This window comes from Amblyomma mixtum, chromosome 1 (assembly GCF_055824585.1).
Source record: "Amblyomma mixtum isolate Tamu chromosome 1, ASM5582458v1, whole genome shotgun sequence".
In the NCBI taxonomy this organism is placed as follows: Eukaryota; Metazoa; Arthropoda; class Arachnida; order Ixodida; family Ixodidae; genus Amblyomma; species Amblyomma mixtum.
In genome coordinates, this window is record NC_143012.1 from 147,327,146 (window position 1) to 147,347,677 (window position 20,532).

Here is a 20,532-nt window from a genome sequence, read left to right on the forward strand (position 1 = left end):
TACGCGCCGACGGGGCAGAGATGGATTAGCCACAGCGGCAAGCAGGTCTGCAGGTGGGCCGGCAACATCTGAGGGGAGCTCCTGGGGAGGTGTCTCGAGGTACGCTGGTTTGAGTCGGTCGAGGGAGACGACCTCTTGACGACCATCGAGCAGGATTGTCGCTGACTTTGTCGTCCGGGTGAGGACGCGGTACGGGCAATCGTATGCAGGGGTAAGAGGCGCCTTTACAGCGTCTCGCCTGAGAAAAACGTGCGTCGAGGAAGCAAGGTCCGGGTGCACAAAGACTTGATGGGCAGTTGAGCGAGGCGGCACTGGGCGCAGGTGCTGGAGACAGTCCTGTAGGCGGTGAAGGTATTGCAGGGGTTGGGACGAGGGATCGGAGACCATACGTTGTGATGGAGGTTGAGTTGGCCGCACGAAGAGTAGGTCCATGTGACTTGGAAGCACGGTCTGCTTTGGAGGCCGGCAGTACGCTGACTTCGGCACCAGTGTCGATGAGGAAGCGCAGGCCAGAAATGCGATCCATGACGACGAAAAGGCGGCCAGGTTGAAGAGCGAGGTCACACGCCGCCGTCAGTGATCTCGCTGCGCGTTTCCCGACCAGTTGCATGGTGGAGTGCAGCGGCGAGCGTTGTGCTGGAAAGTTCGGTGATACCAGCAGAGACGCGGACGGCGAGGACTGGACGAGTGCGGACCACTCGGGGAAGACGAACGGCGGCGAGGTGTTGAGGATAAACCGTGCGAGGCATGAGAGGACGTCCGAAGGGCATCGATAGAAGCGGCCAGCTAATCGATCCGGGCCTCTAACCGTGAAATGGCGGCGGTCTCCGGTGGAGAAGAGAGGGCGGTGACGGAAGGAGAAGCCGCGTCGTGGACTCGATCAGCGAGCTGGGCGAGGCGGTCAAGGGTCAAGTCGCCCGCAGCAGCCAAGACGAGGCGGGTGGACTGCGGCAAGCGTTGTAGGAAGAGCTGCCGCAACAGTGCGCCGTTCGGGTCTGCATTGGTTTCGCCCAGGAGCTGCCGCATGCTATTGAGTAACTGGGAGGGGCGGCGGTCTCCAAGCTCTTCGTAGGTGAGCAGCTGCTGGAGGCGCGCACTCTCGGACGCCGTGGTGCGGTCCAGGATGCCCTGCTTTAGTCGCTGGTACGGGGTATCGCCCAAGGGTGCAGCGATGATGTCCGCTACCTCTTGAGCCACCTCCGAAGGCAGGTTGGAAAGCAAATGACGAAACCGAGATGCCTCCGAGGTGACGTGGTGCAGATGGAAGACGGCTTCCACTTGAGCGAACCAGGTCTGCGGACACTTGGGCCAGAATGTTGGTAGGCGGAGCTGGAGAGCTGCGACGTCCCGTCGGCGCAAGGTAGCGTCAGGCGGAAGGCCGCCTGAGGGCGGTAGGTTGCTGGGGTCGGTCATGTCTTAGGCCGGAGTCACCACTGTTGAGGATTTGCGGGGTCGCAGCGGAGCACCAGACAGAGACGACCAGCGTGGCAGACTTCTAGTTCCGGACTGCCCGTGCCGGGCGTGCGCCACGAGCACGCGCTGTCCGACTTTATTCTCTTTCTAGCGCGCGCTGTAACGCCGATCTTAGCGCCGGCGCTTTATAGCGTCGCCGGGCGCTATACAACTGTTCAAGCAAGCGCCAAACATCACCAGGGACCTACGCAAGTCCAGATGTGTGAGCCTGAACTCATCCTTTTCTGGATTCCGGCCTGGTTCTGTGCAGCTGCGGAACGCCACCTTGATAAGCCCAACGGCGGCCTCACCAACGCGCCAAGCCGGCGAGCCCGGCCTCCCCATGGAGATACAGGTGGAGGGAAGCACTGTCCCAGAACATGAACTTCAGTCCGGCGACTGGATCGCCGCGTTGGGCTGTTCTTACAAGACTCAGGCAGAAAGGCAAACGATTGCAGCAGTCACCCATAACCAGCTTCAAATGCCTGGCACCGCCGGCAACGCTAACCCAAATGGCAGGAACGCCCAGCTCTCCGCTGCGACAAACGCCGTTGCGGCGCCGCAACGGGTGCCGCCGATCACACGTGCTTCCTTCCTCGTCTCCCAGTGCAACAGACAAAAACCGCCTCTGCCCTTAGAAGCAATCAGGGTTGTCTTTCGCCCCGCGAGGTGAGCTCCTGCTCTCTACCATGCCCGGAATGAAACTACGAGCTGCAGTTCAAGCACAACTAACCAAGCCTATGCCAGCCAATGCTGCGCTTCGTATCCACCCAACTAACAATACATTTACAATAGCCACAACGCACATCGAAAGTGTCCAACGCCTGATAGGAGTCACGCACCTGTCCATCGACGACAAACGGTACGAGTGCACAAATTATGTGACACCGCCCTCACGCGCCACTAGAGGAGTACTCATGAACGCCTACTATAAAGCGACGCCTGAGGAAATCTACAAATATATCGTGGAAGGGAACCCAGACCACACCATCTTGGCTGCACTCAGAATGAGGAAGACCAACTCAGTCCTCATGGAAGCTTGTCCAAGTAGCCAAGACTATTGCTATCAGCTACGAAATTCTGTGATTAGGTTTCTGTCAACAATGCCCTTTGTAGCATAATAGCCTGGCGGCTCTTGGGCAAATTTCTTGTACTGCCTGTGGAGTGGCGCTATGTTGAGTGGTTGGTTTTGACTAATGCTTCCATTGTATGAGGTTTAAGACTCTGTTGTGTGCTCGCAGAGACATTCAAGAAGGCATCCCACGCTACAAACCAAGCCCATCTCTCCTTGGCAAGTGATTGTGACCACTGGCCGATCGAGATTCTCCTGGCCGCGGAGGAGCTGTTAAGAACGGCGCCAACAGGAAGCAGCCAGCACCCACGTTTCGCCTGGATGATTCCGAGAAACGCCTATCGACTCGACGCCGCTTGCCTCAAGTCGTGAACGCGAGATTTTCAACACTGGGACGCTCCCAGGGATGGCGTCCAGGCCTGCGTCTCTCCGAGCTTGCACGTCAACATCGTGGAGCGTGTTGCGTGTTCGGACTGGTCAGCCACTGGGACGCTCACAAAGAAGGCGTCCAAGCCTGCCAGGCCAATCAGCCACCAAGACGCTACTGACTGGACGAAAAGGGGCGGGAGTCTGTGCCCACTCTATTTAAGGGCTCCCGTCTCCTTTGTTTATGTCTTTCCCTGCTGTGTTCCATCTTGGCACGTAGCATGCTTTTCATTGCTCCTTGTAAATATGTAAATAAGTTCAGTCTTCTTTCGCCACCTCTTAACCCCTTCGCCCAGCGGCACTCCTGTCCTGGTGGTGGGAACGGACATCGTCTTGACCGTGGTTCCGTCGAGCCACGACCCCAAATCTTCATCCTCAACAACATGCTTTCCCTGTGTAATGTAATGTCGTGCCTGCATATTTCAAGAATATTTTTCCAAAGCGAAAGCCATGCACTATGTCTTACTTCATCGTTAATTTATTTTGATATCTTTCTTGATTTTTTTTTTCAGGCACTTTGGAAAAGAACCCAGCTACAACACGGGAGAGGTAGACAAAGAGTCAAAAACATTAGGCCATGGTCCTCACAAAAGACATGTGAGTTGAGAAGGAAGCGGCCTAAGATGGCAGACCGAAGAAATCACATTTGTTTCATTTCATTTATTCTTCCTTTAAAGGCCTAAAGGCATCACATAAGGGGAGAGCAAAATCAATATTTTTGTGACAACAAGAACACATCAAAACAGAAAAAGAATAATTGGATAAAGGAAAACCTTAAGAATAATAACAATATGCAGCAGTTAAATGATCTTGTAAGGGGTATACAATGCTAATTGGAATGCATGGGATTGGGAAAAAAATTTATATATGAAACACTTGAGCAATACAAGAGCACACACAGCGCAAAAGGCACAACATCAAAAAGAAAAGTAATAAGAATAAGCTGCTTGAAGCGCCGAGATAAATATGACGAAAAAGACTACCCTCATGAAAAATGGTTGTTTAGTTTTTCCCAGAATGATCTGCGGTCAGTGCATGATGTGATGGTATTTGGCAGCCCATTCCACAGTGCTGTCGCGTCCGGGAAAAATAAAGACTTGTGGGGATCCATGCTGCCCCTCGCCCACCTGAAGCACCCTTCTTTCTCTCATGTCGCCTACTGCGGTTCTTCCCCTACCAGCCCCCCTTGGCGCGGTAGCGGAGAAAGCAGAGGGGAGGCGCCCGTGTCTACGCGACATCACGTGGGCAGCCCTCCTTTCCCGCCGTCTCAGACTCGGCGGCCGCGATCAGTATGTTAGAGCCAGGGTGAGGTCACATGATGCACTTGCTGTTAACCTGCTGTGGGTGTTGGCAGGCATTGCAGATGACCTTGGAAATTTCGAGATTGGTGAAATTCTCGACGACGAGGCCTCAATGAGGTCAGATAACTATTTTGAAGTCACTTTTGGGTACAGGTGGGAGACGGACACAGGACCGCAGCTCTCAAGGTTGGTCGCAGAGATGCGGTCAGTCATCGGAATATGCGACGAGACACTGCTTCCATCTAAAGGGCTGTCGGCAATTCTGGCGGCTTTCCGGAGATTCCTGGTCTTGTATTTGCTCATCGCTCTCTTCCAGCCATCCTGCTAGGAGGTTTCAGGCGAAGAGTCGGGAGATGAGCAAATTGTCGGCCTTACACTTAGGCGCCCACACCTACGCGGTCAACAGATACGTGCCGTACAGCACCCAAGAACGGAGGGGAGTCATACACGGCATTCCCGACAGTGAAGCCCCTGAAGCAATCAAAGCCGGCATTCGCATCCGCATGCACGGCGTTACATTACTGAATGCCAGAAGAATGGGCAAGACATCTTCGATGCTGCTCACCTTCGATGGCCCCATCACCCCCAAATGTGTCTACTACGAAGGAGCAGAGATCCGGTGCCTCCCCTACCGTGCTGCGAGACAGTTCTGCTACATGTGTATGCAGCCGGGTCACCGCTCCGACGTCTGCCCATACCCAGACACCGTAGCCTGCAGGCAGTGTGGGGAAAAGAACCAACCTGACGGCCATCGATGCCAGCCAAGGTGCACTTTGTGCGATGAAGCGCACACGATGGGCGGCCGAGACTGCCCAAACCGGCTAAAACCGTTCAAGCCGATGCCTCCCTCGGCCTCCTCTAACCGAGCAGCAACGCCACTCCCGTAAGGACAGCGCACCACAATCCCACTCCCGGAGATGGTTCAGCAGAGAGGATGAGTCGTCCAGCCGTAGCAGAAGCGGGTCCAGGTCGGCCTCTCCCACCTGATCCACCATCAACGCTCCCCAGCATCCCTAGTCCAAGGGGAAACCAGGCCAGAGACACAACAAATCCAACAACAAACAGGTGAGCTGGGCAAAGCTTGTCAAGGGCTCCTCTCTTCCTCAGAATGCTCCCATACCACCAAAATGTGTGGAATGTGACACACTGGCGCGCACAGTAGCCAAATTGCAGAGCCAAATCATAGAATTGACTCGAAAGATCACCCCTCCTATACTACCCCCAAGAAACACGGCAAAACCACCACCTGGAACCCCATCGCCGACGTCTTCCCAACCCACTCCAACACCTGTAATGCCTACACCCCCGCCCAGACCGAGGCTACGACCTCCCCCAAGTTCTTCTGCGATATGAAAACTCTTATTGAATCCCATATCCTGGCTAGCGTACGACCCCTCCTACAAACGATCAGCTTGCAAATGGCGCAATTTGCTGGGAAACCGGAGACATTTAAGGCAGAGCTCACAGCCCGGCTAGCCTTTATCGACACAAAGACATCCAACTGTAAACACCTGACAACTACAGACAATCCTCGAGCAAAGGCGTATAAAGGCGCAAACGCGTCCACGGCTGTCGCTGTAAGCAGTGACAATGAGTCTATCAAGAGCTTCACTAGTGCTCAAGATGGTCTCGCTTCTAAGTCACGCACTACCGACAGAGTTGAAATCTGGCAGTGGAACTGTTGAGCCTTCAGGAGGAAACAAAGTCTCCTGAAGAAATACATTCAAGTAACCCCGATTTGACCAGACATGATCTGCCTACAGGAGATCGGAGGAGACACGGCACCGACACTAATGGGATATTACACCATTTAGAATACTGATTCGCTAAAAGTGGCCACCCTTGTTTCTAAGGACATCACGGTAGTCAAACACTCTTTAAGAGAACAGGAGATCAACTGCAGCATGGCTGAGGTTATCTCCAACAAGAGGGGCTGTAAGAGCACCTTCATTATGAACGTGTATGTATCAGCCCCCACAAGCAACCAAGGCCAATTTCTCTGACATACTTCAAGAGGTAGATCAGCTAGCTGTTTCACATCAGCTTATCGCACTCGAGGACTTTAATGCTCAACACAGTGAATGGGGCTACAAAACCAACTCGCCACATGGTCTGAGAGTCGTACGAGCTCGGGATGCCCTGGGCCTGGAAATACTGACTCTTTATACCCAACCCGCAAAGGAAACAGCGTCACACGTGATTTATGCCCTCACCTTACAATCATCATGAACATCCCTAACGCTACGTGAACGAATCTCGGAGAGAGCTTAGGAAGCAATCACTACATCGTCAGCACGTCTATCACCTCCACAAATGTTCGCCACACCCTGGGAACAGCCAAAATCACGAACTGGACTAAATACCAAGCACAGCCCATCTCATAAGAACCCACCAATCAATCAGCGAATGGAATGAACAGATTTGGAAAGCACACAAGGAGGCTGCCACCGAAGTACAATGCACACCCGATAATCCGGCAGTCGATCGTCACCTTCTCAAGTTGTGGCAGACCCGATGGACTCCGGTGCACAAATGGAAACGCCAACACCTCAATCGTCTCCTGAGACAACGGATAGCACAGATCACGGCAGAAGCACAAGACTATGCACAACACCTCTGTCAACAGAATTGGCAAGAATTTTGTGAGTCACTACGCGGCACGCTGGGGACTTCCCGCACCTGGGTGATACTCCACAGCATCGTCGATCCACAAACATCGTGGTCTGTCACTAACGGTACACTCAAGAAGATCGCCCATCTATACGGGAGCCCCTTATGAGAGGCTGGATGCCCCCATCATCACTGCCCAGGTTTACGCCGCGGCTTGATCTGCCAAACGCAACACGGCAGCTGGTGCGGACAAGATCACCAACAGGATGATACGAAACCTGAGCAAGTCGCAGATCGAGGTCCTCCACTACCAACCAACATAAATGACACCCTGCGGGAGGCAGAAGAGCTCCCTGCAGAGTGAAAACACTCCGAAATAATTACTCCCAAAACCCAAACCCAAAATCCCAAAACCAGGCAAACCACCAAGCCTGGAAGCCTCACTACCCATCTCCCTCACCTCATGCCTGGGCAAACTATATGAGCGCGTTATCCAGACCCGCCTCCAAAATTACACAGAGGACAACAACTTCCTTCCACCCACTACGATCGGCTTCAGGAAAGGTCTCTTTACACAAGACACTTTCCTCCTTCTCAAAGAAGAAGTGCTCAGTAACATACCGAGAGGCGGCGAGCACCTCATTATGGCACTTGATCTGAAAGGCACTTTTGACAAAGTTTCTCACGACGCCATCTTGAAAGAGCGCAACGCCCTCGACTGTGGACCCAAGACCTTCAACTACATCAAAAACTTTCTCAGCAACTGCACGGCCACTAATGGCATGGGAGATGTCCGCTCTGACACAGAGCAGACACCCAACAAAGGCATTCCCCAAGGCTCTATCATCTCTCCTCTCCTCCTCAATATAGCTATGATCAGCATGGTAAGAACACTCGAGGCTATATTATCTATGCCAATGATATCACCATCTGGTCCACCCGGGGTTCCCTTGCTGACAAAGAAAACACCCTACAAGAGGCAGTCACCTGCGTAGACAGACAAGCAGCAAATTGCGGCCCCCGCTGCGCACCGGACAAGTCAGAAATTATCCGCATTCAGGACTATGCCTACAAATCTCCAGGTGACGTCGAGGTCTACCTCGAAGGCATGAGAATAAAAGAAGTCCCTCTCATCCGCATTCTGAGTCACATGTTACAGCGTCCCAGGACTACTGGCCTCCAGATCTCCCGCATGATTCGGCGCATCACCCGCAACCGAAAAGGCATGAGAGAGGAGGATACAATCCGATTGATACAGGCTCTAGTCATGAGCCGTCTGTCATATGGTCTCCCCATTCCTACCAGGGGACAATATGCAAACGCGTTCTTTGGCACGCAAAGTCACCGGCTGGGTACCGCCTTCTTCAGGAGACTGGTGTCTTGTATCTACCAAGTCGGTCTACTCTCAAGCGATACATTGGCGCATGTACTGGAGAAGTAGTGTCCTCTCTCATCAAGCAGCGCCTTCAGGCAGAAGTGAAACTGCGCTCCAAGGAGGTAAATAATTTTTTTCCTAGAGCTAAAAATATTAGAGCCATGGTCTTGTGTAATTCTTGCAGGCTCGCTGTGGGTCCCTAGTGATGGGTGAGATGTCCCCGAAGCAAGCTGCGGTGTATTAAAAACAGTCAGATGCTGTGTTTGGATTGGTGGACCTTGGAGGTGCTGTAGTGGACTTTGGCTTAGAAGAGGAACTGGCGACTCATCTGCTCTGTTTTGTCTTTGTAGGACCTTCTACCCACTACAGGTATATAGGATATTTGGCTGGTGCCTGTGAGTGTCATGTGGACCCGTGCAAATTGTTTTTAATCCCTCAAGGGAATATCTTGTCATTCACCTGACACTGCGTGCTTTTTACAAAAACTTCAAGCTCCCTGTAGGGCATTACTTTACTAAGGGTCTGACAAGAGAGAAGCTTGAGCTCCTTGCTCTGCAAGTGATGAGATCAATTGAAGAAGCTGGCTTTCAGGTGGTAAGGTTAGTTGCTGATAACCACAGCACTAACCGCAAGTTTTTTTCCAGCTTGTCTGGCGGCCATATACTCCCGGCGGTTGTCCCGTGAGTAGTTGTTAAGCTAGACTTTCGGTATAGATTACAAAGCCTTTTATTATGGATAGATTTCCTCTCATAACTGCAAAATATTCTGAAAGCAAATATGTATGGTTAATAGTTTCACTGACCTGCTAACAGTAGTGACTGATTCCTTCCAGCCACCCTCTTGATCCAGATTGGCCACTCTTCCTATCATTTGATTACTGCCATGTAATGAAGAACATAAGGAATCAGTTCCTGGAGACAAGAAGAATTTTCAGGAATAATGGAGTGCTGATCGTTCCGGACCACCTAAGGTAAAAGTGTAGCTTTTCTTGCCTTTAGAAAAGCACAGTGTAGCGTTCAATTTTGTCATAGGAGCCTACATGACATACAGGAAAAGCAAGGTGCTTTCAAGCTCGTCAGGTGCTTGACGAAAAAGCACCTTTGGCCGAGTAATTTTCAGAAGATGTCTGTTGCCAGGGCGGTTGCCACCTTTTCTCCTCAGGTCAAGAACATAGATTCGGTTATTTATAGCAATAATACACATTTCTCAAACCTACAGTTTGACAGTGGTCAGCCTGGTCATAATCAACAGGAATGTAATTTCATTCTAGGTAACATCAGTCTTCAGGTTTCTACAAAAACATGAATGCTAGCTTGGTGCTCATGGATTCGAAGGGTCTGTTCAAATCATTGAATTTACGGAGCTTGTGTATAAGTGGTTCACTGTCCACAACGTTAAAAGCGCAACTTTGTACAGGTTGAGTGAGGGCCCCTTGAGGATGCCTTTTTATGGTCCAGATGACGACAGGTATGCCAGGTGACAAGCTGCTTGTGATTGCCATTTATTGAAAGCATGAGTGCTCACATTCCGCTTTAGATGCATGGCTTTGTACTATCAGCAACGAAACGCAAACAAGAAAACTGAGGTGGCAACACAAAAACACCAACGCATTAGCTCTTGTATTGGAAATACAAGCGCGGTTCAATAGCACCTCTAAAGAAGTCTTCATGCCTTTGAAATTAATATAGCAGGCGCTAGTATTCAGTTCCCTCTGGCTAAGAGCTGCGCATTTTCCAGTGCATGGTTCAGTTGCCTGAATTTCATTCTACAGAGGCTTTTGAGGTGAATCTAGTGTTAATAGGTGTTGATCAAGATTAGCCTTCCAGGTTCATCTAGTACTGCAAACAACAGGATGTATAAAAGTGTTCAACCAGAACACATGTCCTTTTCCAAGATGAAAATCCTACGGAAATAAAAGGTTTTTTCAGCACAAGATTATCATAGGTAAAGTATTAAAATTGGTCATACTACATAACGTTTGGTCATACTACATAAAGTTTGGCTTTCTGCATAACATTCCTATATATCAGTAGCACTCACAAGAGTTGCTGGATGAAGTCCAGTTTGCCTCCTGTCACAGAAGTGGCGGCAGCCTGGAAATTATTTTTGTTTGCATAAAACTGATGCGTCCACGTTTCTTTGTATGCGTCTCGGGAAGAGCAAGAATACATGCACGCTGTTTCAGTTATTTAGACAACCCCCTCGCATTGCGAAAGTGGAGGCGGCTCAAGGTCGGTCCCGACACTGCCGAAGTCTTGAGCTGACCATTAGAAGGAAAGAAGTTGCGGCGTACGTGACTGCCTTTTTGGTTGTGTTTTACTTTTTTGCGGTTCCAAGGTCACCAAATCCAGAGTGGAAGCCTAGGGTTTCTTTTTAGTTGTGCGTTAATTTTTGCTCCTCCAAGATGGCGGCCATGCAGAGTCAAAGTGTAGGTGCCTACGTGCTCTTGTTGCGATTTTTCGTGTTTGTTTTTTCAACGCCAACTCTGTGGCGCCGCGAGTGCCTCGGCCGCTAGCGCCAAAGGATTTTAAAAGGGGGCCGTATGGGCACAAACTTCAGTCCGCTCGTCGGTGGAGACGCTGCCGCCAACTCCCGGGTCTCCGAGCCGCTGCACCGCATCCTCGAAACCGCAAGCTGCTCTGGACGGACGCCGCCTTCAGGGGCCGCACTGACTACGTGTTTGTGGATGGACTGCTGCCGCTCTTCCCGGTTGACTGTATGTTCGTTCCCCTTCTGTACTTTTATCGACTGTAGCTAATTGGCCTCTCACTTGTGTTCTGACCTGGGTAGAGATATTCAATGTATAACTTAATTCAGTGTATTCATTGCTATGTGTTTTCCGCAGTTGTTTTGTAGAATGTAAATTATGTGTCTGTGAAAGCTGCCGCATTGTTCAATCGAAACTATAAACGTTGTTTTGTTGTTGTTACCTCTTAAACACGCTTCGGTCTCTGTCACTACGTTTGCTTACCAGCTACGCCGGGCATCAAACGGCCACCCCCTCATTGTCCGGACTCGGTGGTGATGTCGCGTAGTTACCGAACCCGTGACAATTAACTGGCGTCCGCGACAGGGCGTTTGATGCAAAGAAAATGTGGTGAACTAAGAGGGAGACTTGTTGAGGTGTTGAACAGTGCCGACGTGTCAGAGCTGTGTTGAGTATGAACAGGATTTTCTTTTTGCTGAGCTTCTAGCTGTGTTATTGAAAGTGTTCTTGGAGATAGAAGCATGGATTTGGAAAGGTTGACAGCAATGGGTAGCCAGTTGGGGCTGACAAGCACCGAGCTCAGAAAATGGGTCGAAGATAAGCAGTGCGAAGAGCGGGCGTTTGAGTGAGAGAGAGCGGAGGCGGAGCGCGCGGCCGCGAAGGCAGCTGACGAACGTCAGAGATTATGCGTTTGAAAATAGAGTATCAGCGACTAGAGAAAGAGACTAGAGAGAAAGAAGGGAGCCAGGACGTCAGTTAGAGATTATGCGTTTGAAAATAGAGTGTCAGCGACTAGAGAAAGAGACTAGAGAGAAAGAAGGGAGCCAGGACGTCAGTTAGAGATTATGCGTTTGAAAATAGAGTGTCAGCGACTAGAGAAAGAGACTAGAGAGAAAGAAGGGAGCCAGGACGTCAGTTAGAGATTATGCGTTTGAAAATAGAGTGTCAGCGACTAGAGAAAGAGACTAGAGAGAAAGAAGGGAGCCAGGACGTCAGTTAGAGATTATGCGTTTGAAAATAGAGTGTCAGCGACTAGAGAAAGAGACTAGAGAGAAAGAAGGGAGCCAGGACGTCAGTTAGAGATTATGCGTTTGAAAATAGAGTATCAGCGACTAGAGAAAGAGACTAGAGAGAAAGAAGGGAGCCAGGACGTCAGTTAGAGATTATGCGTTTGAAAATAGAGTGTCAGCGACTAGAGAAAGAGACTAGAGAGAAAGAAGGGAGCCAGGACGTCAGTTAGAGATTATGCGTTTGAAAATAGAGTGTCAGCGACTAGAGAAAGAGACTAGAGAGAAAGAAGGGAGCCAGGACGTCAGTTAGAGATTATGCGTTTGAAAATAGAGTATCAGCGACTAGAGAAAGAGACTAGAGAGAAAGAAGGGAGCCAGGACGTCAGTTAGAGATTATGCGTTTGAAAATAGAGTGTCAGCGACTAGAGAAAGAGACTAGAGAGAAAGAAGGGAGCCAGGACGTCAGTTAGAGATTATGCGTTTGAAAATAGAGTGTCAGCGACTAGAGAAAGAGACTAGAGAGAAAGAAGGGAGCCAGGACGTCAGTTAGAGATTATGCGTTTGAAAATAGAGTGTCAGCGACTAGAGAAAGAGACTAGAGAGAAAGAAGGGAGCCAGGACAAAGGTGATTTGAAGTTGAACACAAGTAAACTCCTGATCCCATTTGACGACCGGAAAGATGATTTAGATGCTTATATCAGACTATTTGAAAGCATTGCGAAGAGCCAGAAGTGGCCGGAGAGCCAGTGGTCGACAGCGCTAGCTACATATCTCAGTGGGGAAGCACTTAGTGTTTACGGGTGTTTGCCGCCGGGTGATGCAGCGGATTACACCAAGGTGAAAACCGCCCTTTTGAAGAGATTTCGGTTGACCGCCGAAGGATTCCGGGAGAAATTCAATACAGGAAAACCGGCGGATGGCGAAACTGCAGCTCAGTTCTCAGCGCGTTTCAGCCACTCTTTTGACCGCTGGATCGAGCTTTCAGGCATCAAGACTGAGTTTCAGGAACTCAGAGAACTCCTCATTAAGGAAAGGTTCCTACAGAGCTGTCATTCCAACATGGCACTCTACCCGCAGGAGAGGAAAGCAAAATTGCTAGGAGAGATGTTGGACCTACCTGACCAGTTTTTAGAAGCGCAAGGAAGCCTGAATCTCTTCAAATAGAAGATAGACAGCCGAGACGATGCCGGGAGGCCCGAAACTGAAGGAAGGAGAATCAATCAACAAGCACCGCCTCGCTGTTACCTTTGCAACCGCATTGGGCATCAGGCTTCACAGTGCCGTACCCACACCAGTAACAGTCATAGCGTCACCTGTTTCAAGTGCGGGCGAAAGGGACACAAGGCGGGTGCGTGTGCCGCTCAGCGGTAAAAGATAGGCCACAGGCATCGTGCGTCTACTCACCCGCCAAGAATTTGCAGCCTGCAAATTACTTTTGTTTTGTATAAAGCTGATGCGTCCGCGTTTCTTTGTATGCGTCTCGGGAAGAGCAAGAATACATGCACGCTGTTTCAGTTATTTAGACAACCCCCTCGCATTGCGAAAGTGGAGGCGGCTCAAGGTCGGTCCCGACACTGCCGAAGTCTTGAGCTGACCATTAGAAGGAAAGAAGTTGTGGCGTACGTGACTGCCTTTTTGGTTGTGTTTTACTTTTTTTTGCGGTTCCAAGGTCACCAAATCCAGAGTCGAAGCCTAGGGCTTCTTTTTAGTTGTGCGTTAATTTTTGCTCCTCCAAGATGGTGGCCATGCCGTGTCAAAGTATAGGTGCCTATGTGCTCTTGTTGCCCTTTTTGGTGTTTGCTTTTTCGACGCCGACTCTGTGGCGCCGCGAGTGCCTCGCCCGCTAGCGCCAAAGGACTTTAAAAGGGGGCCGTATGGGCACGAACTTCAGTCCGCTCGTCGGTGGAGACACTGCCGCCAACTCCCGGGTCTCCGAGCCGCTGCACCGCATCCTCGAAACCGCAAGCTGCCCTGGACGGACGTCGCCTTCGGGGGCCGCACTGACTGTGTGTTTGTGGATGGACTGCAGCCGCGCTTCCCGGTTGACTGTATGTTTGTTCCCCTTCTGTACTTTTATCGACTGTAGCTAATTGGCCTCTCACTTGTGTTCTGACCTGGGTAGAGATATTCAATGTATAACTTAATTCAGTGTATTCATTGCTATGTGTTTTTCGCAGTTGTTTTGTAGAATGTAAATTATGTGTCTGTGAAAGCTGCCGCACTGTTCAACCAAAACTATAAACGTTGTTTTGTTGTTGTTACCTCTCAACACACCTCGGTATCGGTCACTACGTTCGCGTACCGGCTACGCCGGGCATCAAACGGCCACCCCCCCATTGTCCGGACTCAGTGATGATGTGGCGGTGTCACCGAACACGTGACACTCCCACACCACAAAAATGTGCAGAATGTGACACATTGGTGTGCACAGTAGCCAAATTGCAGAGCCAACTCATAGAATTGACTCGAAAGACCACCCCTCCTATACCACCCCCAAGAAACACAGCGAAACCACCACCTCAAGTTCTTCTGCGATATGAAAACTCGTATCGAATCCTGCATCCTGGCTAGCGTCCGACCCATCTTACAACCGATCAGATCGCAAATGGCGCAACTTGATGGGCAAATGGAGACATTTAAAGCAGAGCTCACGGCACAGCGAGCCCATTATCAACACAAAGGCACCCAGATGTAAACGTCTCACAACTACCGACAATCCTCGAGCAAAGGTGTATAAAGGCGCAAACGCGTCCACGGCCATCGCTTTAAGCAGTGACAACAAGCCTATGAAGAGCTTCACTAGTGCTCAAGATGGCCCCACCTTCTAAGTCACACACTCCCGACAGACTTGAAATTTGGCAGTGGAACTCTCGAGGCTTCGGGAGGAAATAAAGTCTCCTGAAGTAATACATTCAAGTAACCTCGATTCCACCAGAGATAATCTGCCTACAGGAGATCGCAACAGACATGGCACCGACACTAATAGGATATTACAACCATTTGCAACCCTGATTTGCCGAAAGTGGCCACCCTTGTTTCTAAAGACATCATGGTGGTTGAAAACACTTTGAGAGAACAGGAGATCAACTACAGCATGGTCGAGGTTATCCTCAGCAAAAGGGGCCGTAAGAGCACCTTCGTTCTGAACGTGTATCACCCCCAAGAGCAATAAAGGCCAATTTCTCTGACATACTTCAACAGGTAGATCAGCTAGCTGTTTCGCATCAGCTTATCGCACTCGAGGACTTTAATGCCCCCCAGAGTGAATAGGGCTACAAAACCAACTCGCTGCATGGTCTGAGCGTGGTACTAGCTCAGGATGTCCTGGGCCTGGAAGCCTGGACAAAGTTTCTCACCGCGCCATCTTGAAAGAGCTCAATGCCCTCGATTGCGGACCCAAGAACTTCAACTACATCAAAAACTTTCTCAGCAACTGCACAGCCACTAATGGCATGGGAGATGTCCACTCTGACACAGAGCAGACACCCAACAAAGGCATTCCCCAAGGCTCTATCATCTCTCCTCTCCTCTTCAATATAGCTATGATCAGCATGGTAAGAACACTCGAGGCTATATTATCTATGCCAATGATATCACCATCTGGTCCACCCGGGGTTCCCTTGCTGACAAAGAAAACACCCTACAAGAGGCAGCCACCTGCGTAGACAGAAAAGCAGTGAATTGCGGCCCCCGCTGCGCACCGGACAAGTCAGAAATTATCCGCATTCAGGACTATGCCAACAAATCTCCACGTGACGTCGAGGTCTACCTCGAAGGCATGAGAATAAAAGAAGTCCCTCTCATCCGCATTCTGAGTCACACGTTACAGCGTCTCCGGACTACTGGCCTCCAGATCTCCCGCATGATTCGGCGCATCACCCGCAACCGAAAAGGCATAAGAGAGGAGGATACAATCCGATTGATACAGGCTCTAGTCGTGAGTCGTCTGTCATATGGTCTCCCCATTCCTACCAGGGGACAATATGCAAATGCGTTCTTTGCCACGCAAAGTCACCGGCTGGGTACCGCCTTCTTCAGCAGACTGGTGTCTTGTATCTACCAAGTCGGTCTACTCTCAAGCGATACATTGGCGCATGTACCAGAGAAGTAGTGTCCTCTCTCATCAAGCAGCGCCTTCATGCAGAAGTGAAACTGCACTCCAAGGAGGTAAATATTTTTTTTCCTAGAGCTAAAAATATTAGAGCCATGGTCTTGTGTAATTCTTGCAGGCTCGCTGTGGGTCACTAGTGATGGATGAGATGTCCCCGAAGCAAGCTGCGGAGTATCAAAAACAGTCACATGTTGTGCTTGGATTGGTGGACCTTGGAGGTGCTGATGTTGGACTTTGCATTAGACGAGCAACTGGCAACTAACTCATCTGCCCTGTTTTGTCTTTGTAGGACTTTCTACCCACTAGAGGTATATAGGATATTTTGCTAGTGCCCGTGAGTGTCATGTGGACCCATGCAAATTGTTTTCAATACCTCAAGGGAATATCTTGTCATTCACCTGACACCGAGTGCTTTTACAAAAACTTCAGGCTTCCTGTAGGGTAAACAGCGCAACGACGCAGACAGAGTAGACAGACAGAGTATAGCCCATTTGGCTATAGTCCCTGTAGGGTATTACCTTACTAAGGGTCTGACAAGAGAGCAGCTTGAGCTCCTTGCTCTGCAAGTGATGAGATCAATTGAAGAAGCTGGCTTTCAGGTGGTAAGGTTAGTTGCTGATAACCACAGCACTAACCGCAAGTTTTTTTCCAGCTTGTCTGGCGGCCATATACTCCCGGCGGTTGTCCCGTGAGTAGTTGTTAAGCTAGACTTTCGGTATAGATTACAAAGCCTTTTATTATGGATAGATTTCCTCTCATGACTGCAAAATATGCCGAAAGCAAATATGTATGGTTAACAGTTTCAGTGACCTGCTAACAGTAGTGACTGATTCCTTCCAGCCACCCTCTTGATCCAGATTGGCCACTCTTCCTATCATTTGATTATTGCCATGTAATGATGAACATAAGGAATCAGTTCCTGGAGACAAGAAGAATTTTCAGGAATAATGGAGTGCTGATCGTTCCGGACCACCTAAGGTAAAAGTGTAGCTTTTCTTGACTTTAGGAAATCATAGTGTAACGTTGAATTTTGTCACAGGAACCTACATGACGTGCAGGAAAAGCAAGGTGCTTTCAAGCTCGTCAGGTGCTTAATGAAAAAGCACCTTTGGCCGAGTAATTTTGAGAAGATGTTTGTTGCAGGGTGGTTGCCATCTTTTCTCCTTAGGTGAAGAACACAGATTCGTTTATTTATAGCAATAATACACATTTCTCACGCCTACAGTTTGACAGTGGTCAGCCTGGTCATAATCAACAGGAATGTAATTTCATTCTAGGTAACATCAGTCTTCAGGTTTCAAGAAAAACATGGATGCCAGCTTGGTGCTCGTGGATTCGAAGGGTCTCTCCCAACCATTGAATTTATGGAGCTTGTGTATAAGTGGTTCACTGTCCACAACGTTAAAAGCACAACACTGTTCTGGTTGAGCAAGGACCCCTTGAGGACGCATTTTTATGGTCCAGATGATGAAAGGTATGCCAGGTGATAAGCTGCTTGTGATTGCCATTTATCTTGCATTTATGTGAAAGCATGAGTGGCCACACTTTCCTTTAGATGCATGGCTTTGTACATGCGTATTCTTTCCCGATAAAATGGGAACTTTTTGTGGCTTATACATATGCTAACCAAAACTTTCTCACTGATCACATTATACATAATTTATTCCTGCAGGCTCACATGGCTTGAAAATGAGTGCTTTGCCTATTTTGGAAAATGGAAAAAGGATGCCACATGCAAGCTCGACTTCTTGTCTGACGAAACATATGAGGCACTAAGAATCACAACAATGTCAACTGTTCTTTGCACCAGGCATCTTCTTAGCCTTGGGTTCCATTTCGTTTCAACTGGAAAGTTCTCCAGCGACGATGTAGAATCCTTGTTTTCAGCCATCCGACCACTCAATGGATCGAACGATCAAACTGATGCCTATGCGGCAGTGTCATCACTTCAGAAGATTTTAGTGACAGGCATCATTCATTCTTCCCCAAGTGGCAATGTGGGCAGTGTAATAGGCTCCGTTCGGGGGGCAGCAAAACTTTTCCCTCAACCTCCGTCAGTGGCAGCACCCCAGCAAGACATCAAGAAACTTCTGCTTCTTCACCTGGCTGCACTGGAGCGCTACCCAAGTGTGTTTGCGTCATTTTATTAGTTACCACTGTCCATTACTCACACAGGTTTCTGTTATGAAAACATTCATGTCATGAAGGCAAAGTTTATCTAAAATCTTCAGCACTTGTCTAGAAAGCTGACATGAAGCTCATCAAAACGAGAAACTTTGAGTGGCAGTCGTAATTCCTCTGTTATAGTTGTTTAGTGGCTGCTGCTTTCTGACACATTTATAAATTGCTGAAATTAGTTCACTTTGCTACAGTGGAGGCAGACTACATTATATTACAATTTTAGATGTTGCTATTGAATTATTCATACTAATTTCTAACCTTCCTTCATTTTCCCAGGTGCACCTCGACAAAGTTTGCGAACGAGCAGTCTGGCACTGATTGCTGGGTTCCTTGTAATAGCTGTGCAAGGTAACATGAGCTGTGAAGGCTGCTTGTCGAAGATACAGGAGCCAAAATCAAGCTCAACCACAACTGCTCTGATTGCAGGAGTTGATCGGGGAGGACTTTCTCATCCCACTTTGGCGTTCCTTGGGTTTGTCAGCCTACTTGAAAGTGCGGCCTCTACAGTGGCTGCCGTCCTTGCGAAAGGGCCGCAACCATTAAAGAGGTTCTCCAGCACAGTGCTCCCTGTACTTATGAGGAATCCTTTCTTTGACTGCAGCATGAATAAGAGCGTGTTGCACAAAATGGCTCTCCTGAATTTACTCCTAAGAAAATTCATGAGGCATTTCTTGGAAAATTTCACAAATAATTTAACTGAGGCACATGCAAAAAGGAAGCTACTGAACAAAAAACCTTTGTCAAGGAAAGTTCTGAAAGTTTTTCACTCGTAGCAACTATGTAGGCGTTTTAAATCATTTTTTGTACATCATCGGGCCACAACATCAGCTTTTTGTGAAAGGGTCACAACTACTGAAGTAGATTTAAATCTACGTGCTTTTTTACCACTGCCAAAAATCATATAATGCAATTTAGGCACAGTTACTAAGTTTTTCATCAATATGACACATACTGTTTCAACTGGAAGAACTGCTTTCTGTAGATATCAGTGTTTATTTTTTTGTTGTTGTAATGGAAGTTTCAGTGTGTTCTTTTAAATATTTCTTTTCAATGAAAATGCAGAGCAATGCTGTTAATAATGCTATCTTATTTATTTGCTTAATGCTGTTGATAATGCTGTTTGTCTAATTTGCTGTAAATGTCATCTTTTGATCTTGATTATGTGCACTTTGGTATGCTGTACAATCGCCAAAAGTATTTCTGGCAGGCCGGAGCTAGTCAGGCTGCTTCTCAGCTTTTTCTCCGTGCCTCCCTCACCTTCATGATGGAAATTAAAGGAACTATTATTATTCTGTATGGTGTCATTTGCGAATTTGTCAAGTCCTAGGTCAGTCAGTATGTTGTAGCCGTTAGAGCAGGGCTGATTTCATTCTGACAGAGGAAGTGTGGAACTGATGCCTGTATACTTGCTTCAGATGTGATGTTGGTTGGCTGTCGGTAAATTGCTGGGTGCTAGGTAGTGGAGCTTGGATATAATAGATTAGGTCCTTGGTCATACAGGCTAATGTTAACTGGTAGTATACTGATTGTACTTCGCAGTGTTAATGTTGGTGGGTTGCACATTAATAACATATGTTCTGCTGGTCTGAACATTTTAATTTTAGATTACTGATCTTCCTGCATTTGTGATGCTTCAAAAGCAAAGTCTGCAAATGTGAACAGAAATCGTCACTACAAGTACTGGTGCTGGAATGTACCATATATTCAGGCAATAAAACTTTGCTTGAACTTAGCTTGCTTCTTACTTCTGTTTCTTGCAGTGCAAAACTGCTATATACAGCTGCCTGCAAGAGGTTGACAGCATGGAATTTGCATGCAATTCCAAATTTTCATCCATTAGTACTGAGCATGGAAATCGTGAAAATCTGTAGCAGTCATAAGGAGATTTGACCGCTAAGTATTTCACTTTGAAAAGGAATGCATTCGCTGCAGCAGAATATCGTTCCTGAATTTCATTCTACAGAGGCTTTTGAGGTGAATCTAGTCTTAATAGGTGTTGATCAAGATTAGCCATCCAGGTTCATCTAGTACTGCAAACAACAGGATGTCTAAAAGTGTCTAACCAGAACACATGTCCTTTTCCAAGATAAAAATCCTATGGAAATAAAAGATTTTTCAGCACAAGATTATCATAGGTAGAGTATTAAAATTGGTCACACTACATAAAGTTCGGCTTCCTGCATAACATTCCTACGGATCAGTAGCACTCACAAGAGTTGCTGGATGAAGTCCAGTTTGCCTCCTAACGCTTTTATCTGAAGCATTCTTAAAGTGACGTAGCCGCAGT

The 20,532-nt window shown here is 48.5% G+C and overlaps 1 protein-coding gene and 1 long non-coding RNA gene across 3 annotated transcripts in view; one reads left to right on the plus strand and one right to left on the minus strand.

The window, feature by feature from the left end:
* The window catches only part of LOC149367889 (uncharacterized), a 196,201-nt gene that overhangs the window by 119,617 nt on the left and 56,052 nt on the right, over positions 1-20,532 (minus strand). The gene's annotated exons all lie outside the window — the stretch shown is intronic.
* Positions 7,506-19,127, plus strand: LOC149367898 (uncharacterized). The gene is made up of 3 exons (XM_089575373.1): positions 7,506-7,745; positions 8,487-8,631; positions 18,522-19,127. The coding sequence occupies exons 1-3, from the start codon at positions 7,506-7,508 to the stop codon at positions 19,016-19,018; spliced, it is 882 nt and encodes a 293-aa protein (XP_089431499.1). The 3' UTR covers positions 19,019-19,127.

Coding starts and splice junctions, on each gene's coding strand:
- LOC149367898 (XM_089575373.1), top strand. CDS start 7,506: ATGGCACTTGATCTGAAAGGCACTTTTGACAAAGTTTCTCACGACGCC. Junction 7,746..8,486: donor ATATAGCTATGATCAGCATG/GTAAGAACACTC, acceptor TATTAAAAACAG/TCAGATGCTGTGTTTGGATT. Junction 8,632..18,521: donor AGGATATTTGGCTGGTGCCT/GTGAGTGTCATG, acceptor TCATTTTCCCAG/GTGCACCTCGACAAAGTTTG.